We start from the raw sequence: 16,934 nt of genomic DNA on the forward strand, positions 1-16,934 counted from the left end.
TTTAATTGAATGTGTAATAATGGCTCTATATGCATAAGAATGTGTTTCAGTCATTGTGTTTGGAGCAAATATTTCCCACCTCATGAAAAATGAAGGCAGTCAATGAATCTGAATATTCAGCCTCTGAACCACTATGGTCTAAATTAATACATTATGAACAGTGGCCTTATTCAAATCAGTGGCTGATGTAACTCATGAGGGAAATTATTACAAAAACAGATGACTTTGGAGGCCACAATGGCAAAAACATTATGAGAGCGAAAATGTTTATTGTTTTGTTCAGGGGTCAAATTTGACACGTCTCTCTCTGAGCAGCAGTAGATGTATTATTTCCCAGCAGAGGACTGCATGGTGGTGCCTCTCTCTGTCCAGTAGGGCTGAGCTCTGAGAAGCTCTGGGAAGCCATGTTGATGGCCTGAGAGGGCCTGCAGAGGTGTCACTTCACACCTCCGACTCCTGCATAAAACCAGGGCTCTCCTCTTCACCAGCCCACAGGCCAAGCTATTCAGTTCAGTCCTACCGCCCAACACACAGGACAGGACACAGACAGACAGCATGGATATGTCTGCCCCTCTACTGAGCGACTATGGAGTTGGTGTTCAGTACCACTGGAGTTATCCCAGTTCGGACTCTGAGTTCTATAACATCTCTTCTCCAGAGACCTGTATCCTCTCCCCTTCCGCCTGTATGGACTTCTCATCCTCCTGCCTGCCTCGAGGGACTGCCACAGAACCTCACAGGTCCACACACTCTGGAGGAGCCAAGGCATCCGCTTCCCCATCCTCCAGTGACGAGGGAGGACTCTCTGGAGGGAGGATTCGAAAGAACCGCTCCAAGAACCCCAGCAAGCAGAGACAGAGCGCCAGCGAGAAGGAGAAGCTGAGGATGAGAGACCTGACCAAAGCCCTCAACCACCTCAGGACCTACCTGCCCCCCTCTGTGGCTCCGGCTGGACAGACTCTGACCAAGATCGAGACCCTGCGCCTCACCATCGGCTACATCTCCCACCTGTCGGCCCAGCTAGAGCTCAGCGAGGATGCTGTGTGTCAGAGGAAGGAGCTGAACCTCAACGTGTCGGGACACCATGTATCACCTCAACAAGACTCTGTGGGGCTGTGCCAGTTCAACACCTCCTCCTCAGGGTACTGCTGGGGAGAGGAGGCAGAGGTGGGGAGACGTGCAGGGCAGGAACAGATCCTCCACACAGCTACGTCCACGTACCCACTCCACAACACTGGGATGGAGAGGCACCCACTCAGCAGTGAGATGGACATGTGTGCTTACGACAACAGCTTCAACTCCAGTGTGGATTCGCTGTTGGAATCGCCAGAGTACGCAGAGACTGCACAGCCATGTCAGGTATGTACAGATTCAATGTACAGTATTTAGATGTTCAAATAATTGTTCATTTATATGGTCAATGACACGTTTTAATACTGTTAATTTTGTTTACTCACAATAATTGGTATCACTCACTGCAGTTTTTCAGTTTGATGGTTTTAAGGAAATTAGAAAATCTGTTTGAACCAGTAAACAAAATCTTGCTTTTTTTCTCCTTCAGATATACAGAAAAGATGTCCACTATCAGAACATTCCTCAAGACTTCTGGATGTAACAGAAGTCCTCATCAAGATAATCTACTGTCCAGTCATAGATGTTTACTTTGATCTACAGAGTATTTATATGTTAATATAACTAGTTTCTTTTACTTTCAAATTCTAGATTTAATACAACGATTATTGTAAATACAAAACTATTCTTATATGTATAATAACATATTAACTAATAACTAACTAATGTGTCTTTGGCTATTCCTGTATTTAAAAATAAGGGTTTTGTAAGTAAAGTAGTAAGTTTGTAAGCAAAGAAGCATTTTAAGTTGTAAGTAACAGTTTTGAAATTTTAATGGAATATTCTGTACTTTTACTTTCAAGAGAATCTACTGTCCAGTCATAGACATTTCAATCTACAGAGTATTTATATGTTAATATAACTAGTTTATTTTACTTTCAAATTCTAGATTTTATACAACAATCATTGTAAATACAAAACGTATTCTAATAAGAATAATAAAATATTAACTAATAACTGTGTCTTTGGCTATTCCTGTATTTGAAAGTAAGGGTTTTGTAAGTAAAGTAGTACGTTTGTAAGTAAAGAAGCATTTTAAATTGTAAGTAACAGTATTTAAATATGAATGGAATATTCTGTACTTTTTCTGTCTAGACAGTTTTACTTCCTCCATTTAATTCAGCCCACACCACCAGACATTTACAGAGGCATATGACACGGAGTGACACGGAGTGCATTTTGTGATTATGGAACACAGCATGGCAGACTTGGCAGTGTTATAACTGCTTTGATAGAAATAAACTCGAACAGTCCGGCTGCCAGCTAACATTACCACAGCACCAATTGAAAGAAAGAGAGCCCTCTGTTGGTCAAAAACGTCATCTTTTTATTTTCAAAACAATATTTAAAATGCATTAGTAGCCTATATCTTCCACATCAGTACACACACTGAGGAAAGAATAACATATCCAAGAATGACTATGAAACACAGGCCATCAATCAGTCAACTAAACTTTTGACTCCATTAAATAGTTATCATGCAGATGTAGGATCTTAATTTGAGCTACAGCAGGAAAATAATCCTGCAGCAACAGGAAATGTGAATTATAGATTTACATTTTAGTCATTTAGCAGACGCTCTTATCCAGAGTGACTTACAGTTAGTGAGTAAATACATTTTCATACTGGCCCCCCGTGGGAAACGAACCCACAACCCTGGCGTTGCAAGCGCCATGCTCTACCAACTGAGCTACACGGGGCCCCAATTATTATGTGGATTATAATTAATGGACATATTTGTAGGGGTTGATACATTTTTCATTAGGGCAAATCACATCTGAAATTTCAAAGTGGAAATTACAAACTTTAGAATACTTTTTAAAACTCAAATACACTACAAGTTTGCATTTCCTGCTCAGCAGAAAAATGATCTGCAACAAAAGAGTGATCAAATGAAGATCCTACATCTTTACATACCAAAGCTTCAATAGTTGGTCTATTGTATGCTTCCACACAATCTCCTTAACTTCAGAACACTGTTTATCTTTCACAGAGAAGCTATAAGTCAGGACCCACACTCCTCTCTGACATTAGCATTCTAATGACCCCTCTTATCCTAGTCCAGATAAAGAGCTTAGCACTCCCATGCTAATACAAGGATGAGAGAGTGTTGGTTAGAGCCCTGGTGGGCAACAGTAAACAACAAGCTATTATTTTCCCTGGATCATTTTTTTTTATTTTTATCAGATGCATGGAGAATAATTGATTAACTCCTTCACTTATCTAGAGTGAAACCATGGTTGCTGGTAACCTGTTGGTAGAACTGACTATATTATAGCGAAATACAGGTAGATCAAGATGGATCAAGTGCCATGTCGAGGTCAGTGTGCCATCTTGTGGCAGAGACTGAAAGTTCTGCCATTCCACACACATGTCACAATATCAGCTATGTATCAGTTTTGTATCAGTATCAACTATGTATCAGCTATGTAACATGGGGCGGCGCATAATTGGCCCAGCGTCGTCCAGGGTAGGGGAGGGAATGGCCGGCAGGGATGTAGCTCAGTTGGTAGAGCATGGCGTTTGCAACGCCAGGGTTGTGGGTTCGATTCCCACGGGGGGCCAGTATTAAAAAATAATAATGTATGCACTCACTAACTGTAAGTCGCTCTGGATAAGAGCGTCTGCAAAATGACTAAAATGTAACAGTATCAACTATGTATCAGCTATGTAACAGTATAAACTATGTATCAACTATGTAACAGTATCAACTTTGTAACAGCTAGGTATCAACAGCTATGTCTCTGCCATGCATTAGCTATAATCTATCATCTATGCATAATCTATGTATCAGCTGCCAGTATGTATCAGCTATGTCTCAAGCTGCAGAGAGACAAACCGATCCAGGTCATTACTGATCCTCAGGTCAATAGAGACACTGCTTTGGCACCTCTCAGTCTGGAGAGAGAGTATGATCCCTTATCTTAACAATCCCCTAATGTGAGAGAGGATGAGCTAGGATATGCATATCACTGGAGAGGTGAGGTGTTGGATATCTGAGGAATAAAAATTAAGCGCCTATTTCATCAGCTTGCCAAGGGCATTTGATGTGTTAATAGAAAGCTTAATAAACCAGCCAAACACACCGGCAAAGGAAAAGATTTAGACTTATGTTGTTTACCTGAAATAAACAATTCACCATGCAGGCTGGGAATAAAACTAGTTCATGTTGATTTGCTAATCAACCTAAGATCATAAAGATGGAAAGATTTTATTATGCTTATCCCTTATTCTGTTTAAAGGGACCATCATCACATATGTTAGAAATCTCCTTTAGAGTTGAGAAGTACACTGCTCAAAAAAATAAAGGGAACACTTAAACAACACATCTTAGATCTGAATGAATGAAATAATCTTATTAAATACTTTTTTCTTTACATAGTTGAATGTGCTGACAACAAAATCACACAAAAATTATCAATGGAAATCAAATGTATCAACCCATGGAGGTCTGGATTTGGAGTCACCCTCAAAATTAAAGTGGAAAACCACACTACAGGCTGATCCAACTTTGATGTAATGTCCTTAAAACAAGTCAAAATGAGGCTCAGTAGTGTGTGTGGCCTCCACGTGCCTGTATGACCTCCCTACAACGCCTGGGCATGCTCCTGATGAGGTGGCGGATGGTCTCCTGAGGGATCTCCTCCCAGACCTGGACTAAAGCATCCGCCAACTCCTGGACAGTCTGTGGTGCAACGTGGCGTTGGTGGATGGAGCGAGACATGATGTCCCAGATGTGCTCAATTGGATTCAGGTCTGGGGAACGGGCGGGCCAGTCCATAGCATCAATGCCTTCCTCTTGCAGGAACTGCTGACACACTCCAGCCACATGAGGTCTAGCATTGTCTTGCATTAGGAGGAACCCAGGGCCAACCGCACCAGCATATGGTCTCACAAGGGGTCTGAGGATCTCATCTCGGTACCTAATGGCAGTCAGGCTACTTCTGGCGAGCACATGGAGAGCTGTGCGGCCCCCCAAAGAAATGCCACCCCACACCATGACTGACCCACCGCCAAACCGGTCATGCTGGAGGATGTTGCAGACAGCAGAACGTTCTCCACGGCGTCTCCAGACTCTGTCACGTCTGTCACATGTGCTCAGTGTGGCACAGGGCGCCAGTGGCGAATTTGCCAATCTTGGTGTTCTCTGGCAAATGCCAAACGTCCAAACGTCCTGTGAACGTCGGGCCCTCATACCACCCTCATTGAGTCTGTTTCTGACCGTTTGAGCAGACACATGCACATTTGTGGCCTGCTGGAGGTCATTTTGCAGGGCTCTGGTAGTGCTCCTCCTGCTCCTCCTTGCACAAAGGCGGAGGTAGCGGTCCTGCTGCTGGGTTGTTGCCCTCCTACGGCCTCCTCCACGTCTCCTGATGTACTGGCCTGTCTCCTGGTAGCGCCTCCATGCTCTGGACACTACACTGACAGACACAGCAAACCTTCTTGCCACAGCTCGCATTGATGTGCCATCCTGGATGAGCTGCACTACCTGAGCCACTTGTGTGGGTTGTAGACTCCGTCTCATGCTACCACTAGAGTGAAAGCACCTCCAGCATTCAAAAGTGACCAAAACATCAGCCAGGAAGCATAGGAACTGAGAAGTGGTCTGTGGTCACCACCTGCAAAACCAGTCCTTTATTGGGGGTGTCTTGCTAATTGCCTATAATTTCCACCTGTTGTCTATTCCATTTGCACAACAGCATGTGACATTTATTTTCAATCAGTGTTGCTTCCTAAGTGGACAGTTTGATTTCACAGAAGTGTGATTGACTTGGAGTTACATTGTGTTGTTTAAGTGTTCCCTTAATTTTTTTGAGCAGTGTATATACAAGAAAATAAAAATATACACTACCATTCAAAAGTTTGGGATCACTTAGAAATGTCCTTGTTTTCGAAAGAAAAGCTATTTGTTGTCCATTAAAATGACATCAAATTGATCAGAAATACAGTGTAGACATTGTTCATGTTGTAAATGGCTATTGTAGCTGGAAACGGCTGATTTTTAATGGAATATCTACATAGGCGTACAGAGGCCCATTATCAGCAACCATCAGTCCTGTGTTCCTTTCTTCTGAAACTCGTCAGTCTATTCTGTGCAAACATAATTGCAAAAGGGTTTTCTAATGATCAATTAGCCTTCTAAAATGATAAACTTGGATTAGCAAACACAACGTGCCATTGGAACACAGGACTGATGGTTGCTGATAATGGGCCTCTGTACAGTTGAAGTCTATGTACAGTAGAAGTCGGAAGTTTACACACACTTTGGTTGGAGTCATTAAAACTTGTTTTTCAACCACTCCACAAATGTATTGTTAACAAACTATAGTATTGGCAAGTCGGTTAGGACATCTACTTTGTGCAAGACACAAGTAGTTTTTCCAACAATTGTTTACAGACAGATTATTTCACTTATAATTCACTGTATCTCAATTCCAGTGGGTCAGAAGTTTACATACACTAAGTTGACTGTGCCTTTAAACAGCTTGGAAAATTCCAGAAAATGATGTCATGGCTTTAGAAGCTTCTGATAGGCTAATTGACATCATTTGAGTCAATTGGAGGTGTACCTGTGGATGTATTTCAAGGCCTACCTTCAATCTCAGTGCCTCTTTGCTTGACATCATGGGAAAATCAAAAGACCTCAGGATAAAAAATGGTAGACCTCCACAAGTCTGGTTCATCCTTGGGAACAATTTCCAAACGCCTGAAGGTACCACGTTCATCTGTACAAACAATATCTATATCCACAGTAAAACGTGTCCTATATCGACATAACCCGAAAGGCCGCTCAGCAAGGAAGAAGCCACTGCTCCAAAACTGCCATAAAAACCGCCAGACTACGGTTTGCAACTGCACATGGGGACAAAGATCGTACTTTTTGGAGAAATGTCCTCTGGTCTGATGAAACAAAAATAGAACTGTTTGGCCATAATGACCATCGTTATGTTTGGAGGAAAAAGGGGGGCCTTTCAAGCCCAAGACCACCATCCCAACCGTGAAGCACGGGCATGGCAGCATCATGCTGTGGGGGTGCTTTGCTGCAGGAGGGACTGGTGCCCTTCACAAAATAGATGGCATCATGAGGAAGGAAAATTATGTGGATATATTGAAGCAACTTCTCAAAACATCAGTCAGGAAGTTAAAGCTTTGTCGCAAATGGGTCTTCCAAATGGACAATGACCCCAAGCATACTTCCAAAGTTGTGGCAAAATGGCTTAAGGACAACAAAGTCAAGGTATTGGAGTGGCCATCACAAAGCCCTAACCTCAATCCTATAGAAAATGTGTGGGCAGAACTGAAAAAGCGTGTGCGAGCAAGGAGGCCTACAAACCTGACTCAGTTACACCAGTTCTGTCAGGAGGAATGGGCCAAAATTCACCCAACTTATTGTGGGAAGCTTGTGGAAGGCTACCCGAAACGTTTGACCCAAGTTAAACAATTTAAAGGTAATGCTACCAAAAACTAATTGAGTGTATGTAAACTTCTGACCCACTGGGAATGTGATTAAATAAATAAAAGCTGAAATAAATCACTCTCTACTATTATTCTGATATTTCACATTCTTAAAATAGAGTGGTGATCCTAATTGACCTTAGACAGTGATTTTTTACTAGGATTAAATGTCAGGAATTGTGAAAAACTCAGTTTAAATGTATTTGGCTCAGGTGTATGTAAACTTCCGACTTCAACTGTAGATATTCCATAAAAAATCAGCCGTTTCCAGCTACATTAGCCACTACAACAGCGCCGGAAGAAGATGGCTGCCGTTTTACAGCCCTCTAACCAATTGTACTACTATGTGTGTTTTTCCGCGTTATTTGTAATTTATTTTGTACATAATGTTTCTGCCATCGTCTCTTATAACCAAAGAGAGCTTCTGTATATATAGCCTCCCTACTGTCACTTTATTTTACTTCTGCTCTTTTTTTCTCAACACTTTTTTGTTGTTGTTTTATTCTTACTTTTTTGTTTAAAATAAATGCACTGTTGGTTAAGGGCTGTAAGTAAGCATTTCACTGTAATGTCTGCACCTGTTGTATTCGGCGCATGTGACCAATAAAATTTGATTTGATTTGATTTGATTTACAACGTCTACACTGTATTTCTGATCAATTTGATGTTATTTTAATGGACAAAAAAATTGCTTTTCTTTCAAAAACAAGGACATTTCTAAGTGACCCAAACATGTTGAACAGTAGTGTACATTACCAGTCAAAAGTTTCCAGGGTTTTCCTTTATTTTTACTATTTTCTACATTGTAGAATAATAGTGAAGACATCAAGCCTATGAAATAATAATATACAGTGGGGAAAAAAATTATTTAGTCAGCCACCAATTGTGGAAAGATGAGAGAGGCCTGTAATTTTCATCATAGGTACACGTCAACTATGACAGACACATGGAGAAAAAAAAATCCAGAAAATCACATTGTAGGATTTTTAATGAATTTATTTGCAAATTATGGTGGAAAATAAGTATTTGGTCACCTACAAACAAGCAAGATTTCTGGCTCTCACAGACCTGTAACTTCTTCTTTAAGAGGCTCCTCTGTCCTCCACTCGTTACCTGTATTAATGGCACCTGTTTGAACTTGTTATCAGTATAAAAGACACCTGTCCACAACCTCAAACAGTCACACTCCAAACTCCACTATGGCCAAGACCAAAGAGCTGTCAAAGGACACCAGAAACAAAATTGTAGACCTGCACCAGGCTGGGAAGACTGAATCTGCAATAGGTAAGCAGCTTGGTTTGAAGAAATCAACTGTGGGAGCAATTATTAGGAAATGGAAGACATACAAGACCACTGATAATCTCCCTCGATCTGGGGCTCCACGCAAGATCTCACCCCGTGGGGTCAAAATGATCACAAGAACGGTGAGCAAAAATCCCAGAACCACACGAGGGGACCTAGTGAATGACCTGCAGAGAGCTGGGACCAAAGTAACAAAGCCTACCATCAGTAACACACTACGCCGCCAGGGACTCAAATCCTGCAGTGCCAGACGTGTCCCCCTGCTTAAGCCAGTACATGTCCAGGCCCGTCTGAAGTTTGCTAGAGTGCATTTGGATGATCCAGAAGAGGATTGGGAGAATGTCATATGGTCAGATGAAACCAAAATAGAACTTTTTGGTAAAAACTCAACTCGTCGTGTTTGGAGGACAAAAAATGCTGAGTTGCATCCAAAGAACGCCATACCTACTGTGAAGCATGGGGGTGGAAACATCATGCTTTGGGGCTGTTTTTCTGCAAAGGGACCAGGACGACTGATCTGTGTAAAGTAAAGAATGAATGGGGCCATGTATCGTGAGATTTTGAGTGAAAACCTCCTTCCATCAGCAAGGGCATTGAAGATGAAACGTGGCTGGGTCTTTCAGCATGACAATGATCCCAAACACACCGCCCAGGCAACGAAGGAGTGGCTTCGTAAGAAGCATTTCAAGGTCCTGGAGTGGCCTAGCCAGTCTCCAGATCTCAACCCCATAGAAAATCTTTGGAGGGAGTTTAAAGTCTGTGTTGCCCAGCGACAGCCCCAAAACATCACTGCTCTAGAGGAGATCTGCATGGAGGAATGGGCCACACACCAGCAACAGTGTGTGAAAACCTTGTGAAGACTTACAGAAAACGTTTGACCTGTGTCATTGCCAACAAAGGGTATATAACAAAATATTGAGAAACTTTTGTTATTGACCAAATACTTATTTTCCACCATAATTTGCAAATAAATTCATAAAAAATCCTACAATGTGATTTTCTGGATTTTTTTTTCTCATTTTGTCTGTCATAGTAGACGTGTACCTATGATGAAAATTACAGGCCTCTCTCATCTTTTTAAGTGGGAGAACTTGCACAATTGGTGGCTGACTAAATACTTTTTTCCCCCACTGTAATATATAATATGCCATTTAGCAGACGCTTTTATCCAAAGCGACTTACAGTCATGAAATAACACATATGGAATCATGTAGTAACCAATCAATTGTTTTAAAAATTGTGATGAGGTGATGTTGAAGGAGTCAGGCGCAGGAGGGTAAATCACAGAATAACGTAATAATGCGTCAAAAACACTCCAATGCGCAAAACAGGCGCACTGGAAAATACAACGCACACAGGGAAATATCCTGGCGATACAAAATACACGGCGCTCCACCGAGCTTCACTAACCTCCACAATAAACAATCACACACAAAGACAAGGGGGCAGAGGGAACACTTATACAGGTACTGATGAGGGGATATGAACCAGGTGTGTGCAATAAACAAGACAAAACCAATGGAATGATGAGATGAGGAGCGACAGTGGCTAGAAGGCCGGTGACGACGACCGCCGAAGCCTGCCCGAACAAGGAGAGGAGGCAGCTTCGGAGGAAGTCGTAACACAAATGAAAATATATTTTATATTTGAGATTCTTCCATCAGCCACCCTTTGCCTTGATGACAGCTTTGCACACTCTTGGCATTCTCTCAACCAGCTTCATGAGGTAGTCACCTGGAATGCATTTCAATTAACAGGTGTGCCTTGTTAAAAGTTAATTTGTGGAATTTCTTTCCTTCTTAATGCGTTTGAGCCAATCAGTTGTGTTGTGACAAGGTAGGGGGTCCATATTATGGCAAGAACAGCTCAAATAAGCAAAGAGAAACAACAGTCCATCATTACTTTAAGACATGAAGGTCAGTCAATATGGAACATTTCAAGAACTTTTAAAGTTTCTTCAAGTGCAGTCGCAAAAACCATCAAGCGCTATGATGAAACTGGCTCTCATGAGGACCACCACAGATATTGAAGACCCAGAGTTACCTCTGCTGCAGAGGATAAGTTCATTAGAGTTACCAGCCTCAGAAATTGCAGCCCAAATAAATGCTTCACAGAGTTCAAGTAACAGACGCATCTCAACATCAATTGTTCAGAGGAGACTGTGTGAATCAGGCCTTCATGGTCGAATTGCTGCAAAGAAACCACCAATAAAGGACACCAGTAAGAAGAAGAGACTTGCTTGGGCCAAGAAACACGATCAACGGACATTAGACCAGTGGAAATGTGTCCTTTGGTCTGGTGTCCAAATTTGAGATTTTTGGTTCCAACCGCCGTGGCTTTGTGAGACACGGTGTGGGTGAACGGATGATCTCCGCATATGTATTTCCCACCGTAAAGCATGGAGGAGGAGGTGTTATGGTGTGGGGGTGATTTTCTGGTGACACTGTCTGTGATTGAATTCAAGGCACACTTAACCAGCATGGCTACCACAGCATTCTGCAGTGATACGCCATCGCATCTGATTTGGGCTTAGTGGGACTATCATTTGTTTTTCAACAGGACAATGACCCAACACACCTCCAGGCTGTGTAAAGGCTATTTTACCAAGAAGGAGAGTGATGGAGTGCTGCATCAGATGACCTGGCCTTCACAATCCCCCGACCTCAACCCAATTGAGATGGTTTGGGATGAGTCGGACCACAAAGTGAAGGAAAAGCAGCCAACAAGTGCTCAGCATATGAGGGAACTCCTTCAAGACTGTTGGAAAAGCTTTCCAGGTGAAGCTGGTTGAGAGAATGCCAAGAGTGTGCAAAGCTGTCATCAAGGCAAAGGGTGGCTATTGGAAGAATCTCAAATATAAAATATATTTTGATTTGTTTAACACTTTTTTAGTTACTACATATTTTTTGGTTACTACATGATTCCATATGTGTTATTTCAAAGTTTTGATGTCTTCACTATTATTCTACAATGTAGAAAATAGTAACAATAAAGAAAAACCCTAGAATGAGGTGTGTCCAAATCTTTGACTGGTACTGTTTATACAATAATATACAAAGCAGAGATATTATTATTATGTGTCACTCCTTAATATTTAGTCATCCAAAATTGATAATACAAAACGTTATGAGTGTTAGGAAATGTAACACAGACAAAATACTACTTTGATACAAAGTCATGGCAAAGGATTATGTCTCATATTTTGGCTTCACTAACCTCAATGAACTAGCCAGTAGCTAAACACTCATAATATTACATTTGTAATACATTCAGAAGGTTCGGATTTAGAGGTTAGGCTGAGGTTAGGAGATGAGACGGGAATGTTACCTTCTGACCTATTCTTCAGTGCATCTGTCAGTTCTGTCACTGGCACAGAGGTGTCTCCTCACATACCATGCTTCCTTATAAAACAGAATGAAATCAGTCAGTAGAGAGTCAACTACTCTTGTTTATTTCTACCCATTCTCCTTTTTTATTACCAAATGTGGCTCTACTGTGGAGTGCGGGCATTATATTTGTATTCACTGGAGAAATTAATAAGAACCACTGGTTGTATTGCTGTGAGACATGCTATGTGTGTGTGTGTGTGTGTGTGTGTGTATTCTGGCCATGTTTTAGGTCTCATCATCACAGCTCTACACCTATGAGGGAAGGGGATAAATGTGACACTCTCTTCTGTGGGAACATTCTCTTATGACCAGTTCCACAACCACTGCAATCCACACGCCCGGGGTGGGAAAGGTAGAGGTGCCAAATAGCACCTCAGGCCCAGAAAAACAGCTAAGACCACAAAAACACAATGTTATTTCTGTTCACAGGGTTTATGAATATGGAAAAGAAGTTCGAGATTGTTTATGATAAGATTACTCTTTCCAAAAGTTATTATTAGAGCCTAGTTTCAGGTTTTGTATACAAAAAATTACTACCGACTAGTTTTCACCCACATGTGTGATATCACATTGAGATATCCCAGACAATTATTTCACCACAAGTGTCTCTTTTTGCATCCAGTGACTAATTCAATTGCTGCATAGAAGGTTATCCAGCACCTTGATCTTGACAGAGCCAATCTCTTCAGATTAACAATGACTCACCATAATTTGTGAGAGAAAAAAAGAACAATATGGATGGTAAATAAAACAGCTCTATTCCCTCTATTTTCCAAGGCAGTGTAGGAGTTGTCTGCTTGTCTAAACAGAGGAGAGGTGTGAACTTCACACATTACAGCTGGCACACTTCTTTTACCAGTGAGAGCTGCTGAGAGCCATGGGACTATTGGTCATTGAGAATTATAAGATTCTGCTGAAGGCCGGCATTGTGTTGAGTTATGTAGAAATAGAATAGGATAGTATTTGGGTGTTTATAGTTATTTGCATAATGTGCATTCCAAAACACAAATAATAATTATAACTTTTTTTTAACAGCCCCTACCCACTGGGCACAGACGTCAGTTCAATGTCTAGTTTTGATTTACATTTGGTTGCGTTGTCAACTAATTTCACTGTGAAATCAACAAATCATTTATAAGTTGGGTGAAAAAACAACAACAGACTTCCTTACGTTGATGACTTTTTGCAAATCCAATCAGCTTTCCACGTTGATTCAACGTCATCACATTGCTTTTTTTTTTATGGTGTGGAAACAACCTTGATTCAACCCGTTTTTGTCCAGTGGGCATATTCAAAAGCTGCCCAAATTATTTAAATTCAATACAATCCTATCCAATACTGCCCAATTTAGTAAATTGTTCAATACAACAATCTCTCCCACCATGAATTCTTGAACTTGATGCAGATTTAATTATAATCTGCCTGCCACCTAACACCTGGCTCTAGGAGGGTGTTTCCCAGGGACCCCGTGCGTCTAGTGTGATCTGTCCTTGGGCACTTTGAAGTCCAGGCACCCTGAGGTGACCACTGAAGGTGCCATATCACACCTGCCTGTAGGATAAATTGGGGAGCAGCTCTGGGGTCCTCCAGTACTCCTCAAAACCTCTCCAAGGACAGACAGACTAAAGATCTTCATAGCTCAGAAAACACTGCAGTAATGGACTCCGTTGATTTCTCTAAACTCTTGTTTCTTCAGGCTGGAGAGCATCTGCTGGACAGTGATGGCTTTCTGGAGCCTAGCTGTCCCAGCTCCGACCCTGGTTATTACAGTGCCTGTAGTAGCCTGTCACCTGCCTCCTCCATTGACTCCTTCTGCCTCTCTCCCCCTTGTTTCCAGTGGGGAGGTGGTCAGGAGAATGAAGCTTCCAACGCTTCAGGCTGCATCAGCCAAGCTGCCAAAAGACAGAGGATAGAAGAACTCCCATCTCAGGAGAAGAGAAAGTCTAGGTCCAAGTTCCCTGGGATGAAGCGGGAGAGCGCCAGTGAGAGGGAGAAGCTGAGGATGAGAGACCTGACCAAAGCCCTCAACCACCTCAGGACCTACCTGCCCCCCTCTGTGGCTCCGGCTGGACAGACTCTGACCAAGATCGAGACCCTGCGCCTCACCATCGGCTACATCTCCCACCTGTCGGCCCAGCTTGAGCTTAGCCAAGAGGAGCCATGCCTGAAAAGAGAGATGGAAACCACACCACACCAGTATATGCCACAATGCCCTCAGGGAAGCTCCATTTCTGGACAGTGGTATCAGGAGAGACTGCAGGGGAACATCCAGAGCAATGATCAATACTGTCTGCCACTGGTCACATCATGTACCAACAACACAGAGACACAACTGGAACCAGACTACCTGACGTCAGCGGTCTCCTATCAGGACATGACCTTATTTCAGGTAAATATGCCTCTAGATCACTATAATATTGTCTGTAATCTTCTCATTTATATTATCCAATAGCAAACCATTACTTCTCTTGAGAAAGAGCAATATATAAAGCAGATATTTTATATCCCATGTCCTCTTTTAATTCTGAATGTTGTCTGAAACTGAAAGAATGTACTCTCTTCTACAGATGCACAACCAGGTGATCCAGAGTGACATCAAGCAATTTGATCTGGCCTATTTCCAATAATGAGTGAAGAGGTGAAAACGTCTGAAGATACAGACAGCCTAGATCAGAGACATTATGGACAAAAGATGTACCTAAATATCTATTTATAACTGGGATACAAACAATTGTTGATTGTTTCAATGAAAGTGATGATATGTATGTAGCTATTTATACGATTATATTTTTCTAAATCTAATTTATGTGTCTTGGATTATATTTGTAATAAAAATTAATAGTCAATAATATTGCTTTGTGTATTTTATGAATTGAATAATTAAACAACCTCGATCATGTTTTGGCCTTCAGTAGGCCTAATTACAATTTATTAAATATATCCCTTGACTGAAGAATTTGACTTAAAATGTGGCTACCTTAGTGAGATTAGTAAATAGGCCTACAACATTGTTTGTTTCAATTTAAACAAGTGATATGCCTTGAACCTTGATGCAACCGCTTGATGATGAGGATATAACATCTGATAAAGTTAACATTACATTACATTTTAGTCATTTAGTAGACGCTCTTATCCAGAGCGACTTACAGTTAGTGAATGCATACGTAGAGTTTTTTTTTTTTTTTCTATCATACTGGCCCCCCTTGGGAAACAAACCCACATCCCTGCCGGCCAAACCCTCCCCTACCTTAGACGACGCTGGACCAATTGTGCGCCGCCCATGGGTCTCCCGGTTGCGGCCGGCTGCGACAGAGCCTGGACTCGAACCAGGATCGCTAGTGGCACAGCTAGCACTGCGATGCAGTGCCTTAGACCACTGCGCCACTCGCGACATTAGGCCACCATTCCGTGCAAGGTCTAGGACTAACCTAAAGTTGGCTAATTATGCACAAATATTATGCAATTTGTAATCGTATCACCTGTTTTTGACTTGGTATCCCTGAATCATCCTGCATCGCCAAACAACCTTCGCGCTCAGCTCACCTCAGGCCCGCCCAATCATAAGATGTTTTTAAAAACATTTTTAGGAGTTGGGTCGTATTTGCCAAATATTCGATGAAAATGCTTGGCCTTCATCCTGCTTTCTCGATAGATAGTATTATTTAGGACATATATGATTTTCATTGCAAATCAGAGATGAGATGACCGCCAACTTCATCTGAATTCAGCAGATATGCTGAGGGCTACTGATTTTATACAGTAGGCCATATTCCTATTGTATCTGAAAAAATATACAAAAAGGCAGCCACTGCAGCCAGTAAGATGAAGATAAACTTGAGTGAACTATTGACAAAGATATTTACAAAAAATATATATACAGGTAAATCGGAGCATATCAACATATTAGGTTACAGCAGGTCGTATACTGTAACCTAACCTAACGTATCAGTCGCAAAAGTAAACGCCTGAGCGAAGTTCCCACATTCGTTTTCAGCGGAAAAGGAACCTAGGTTGAATTAGCTGTATCCCTGAAAACAGGATACATCCGGTTGTGGGCAACTAATTGTATCTGCGTTTCTTTCTCAAGGGTTGAGGGTGGAACGAAGCTGATGTGTCACTAGAAATACAGGCGGAGGTGGAGAGGAAACGGTATAAACATCCCATGACATCAATAACTATACGAAATATATACAATAGTATCAAGTCATTGTACAAAAGTCAAATTTGATATATTATCCTATCACTCCCCTCACAACCTTTTTAGTGTGTGTATGTAAATATGTTAGTAGGCCTAACTACTAACTTTGTATACTGGATGGTAGATCAAACACATATCCCATCATCCTTGCACAGGGGTGTTAATTGAACCATCATGGGGCTTGTAAGGGTTTCAGAGGATTATCAGGGGCTGGACATTGAGCTAATTGACACTAAAGCTTCCTTTCTTCCTGGCCTGAGCAAACAAATGAAACCTATAAGTCCAGAAAAAGCCCTCTTTTGTTATTCATTCAGGTTTACTCAAACAAGTTGCTTTTTCTGGGTGAAATATCTTTGTTTCAGATTCCACAAGACTGATTTACAGTAGCCTACATGAGTCCAATATCAAGATGGCAGTCATGAGGTATGCTTTTCTGTGCACAGCCCTTCCTTATATAC

General features: G+C 41.7%; 2 protein-coding genes across 2 annotated transcripts; both read left to right on the plus strand.

Annotated features, from left to right (window-relative positions):
* Positions 1 to 555: 555 nt before the first annotated feature.
* Positions 556 to 1,615, plus strand: LOC121531493 (mesoderm posterior protein 1-like). Its single transcript, XM_041836728.2, has 2 exons — positions 556 to 1,359; positions 1,562 to 1,615. The coding sequence occupies exons 1-2, from the start codon at positions 556 to 558 to the stop codon at positions 1,613 to 1,615; spliced, it is 858 nt and encodes a 285-aa protein (XP_041692662.2).
* Positions 1,616 to 13,155: 11,540 nt separating this feature from the next.
* On the plus strand, positions 13,156 to 14,905 carry LOC121531492 (mesoderm posterior protein 1-like). Its single transcript, XM_041836727.1, has 3 exons — positions 13,156 to 13,218; positions 13,975 to 14,667; positions 14,846 to 14,905. Exons 1-3 carry the CDS (start codon positions 13,156 to 13,158, stop codon positions 14,903 to 14,905), a joined length of 816 nt encoding a protein of 271 aa, XP_041692661.1.
* Positions 14,906 to 16,934: the final 2,029 nt, after the last annotated feature.

The sequence above is a fragment of the Coregonus clupeaformis genome, chromosome 19 (genome assembly GCF_020615455.1).
Source record: "Coregonus clupeaformis isolate EN_2021a chromosome 19, ASM2061545v1, whole genome shotgun sequence".
NCBI lineage: Eukaryota > Metazoa > Chordata > Actinopteri > Salmoniformes > Salmonidae > Coregonus > Coregonus clupeaformis.

Bases quoted from the DNA above. Each gene is read 5' to 3' on its own strand.
- LOC121531493 (XM_041836728.2), top strand. From the start codon at position 556: ATGGATATGTCTGCCCCTCTACTGAGCGACTATGGAGTTGGTGTTCAG. The intron at 1,360-1,561 runs GTATGTACAGAT...TTTCTCCTTCAG, and splicing joins AGACTGCACAGCCATGTCAG to ATATACAGAAAAGATGTCCA.
- LOC121531492 (XM_041836727.1), top strand. From the start codon at position 13,156: ATGGGACTATTGGTCATTGAGAATTATAAGATTCTGCTGAAGGCCGGC. The intron at 13,219-13,974 runs GTAGAAATAGAA...TTGTTTCTTCAG, and splicing joins CCGGCATTGTGTTGAGTTAT to GCTGGAGAGCATCTGCTGGA. The intron at 14,668-14,845 runs GTAAATATGCCT...TCTCTTCTACAG, and splicing joins AGGACATGACCTTATTTCAG to ATGCACAACCAGGTGATCCA.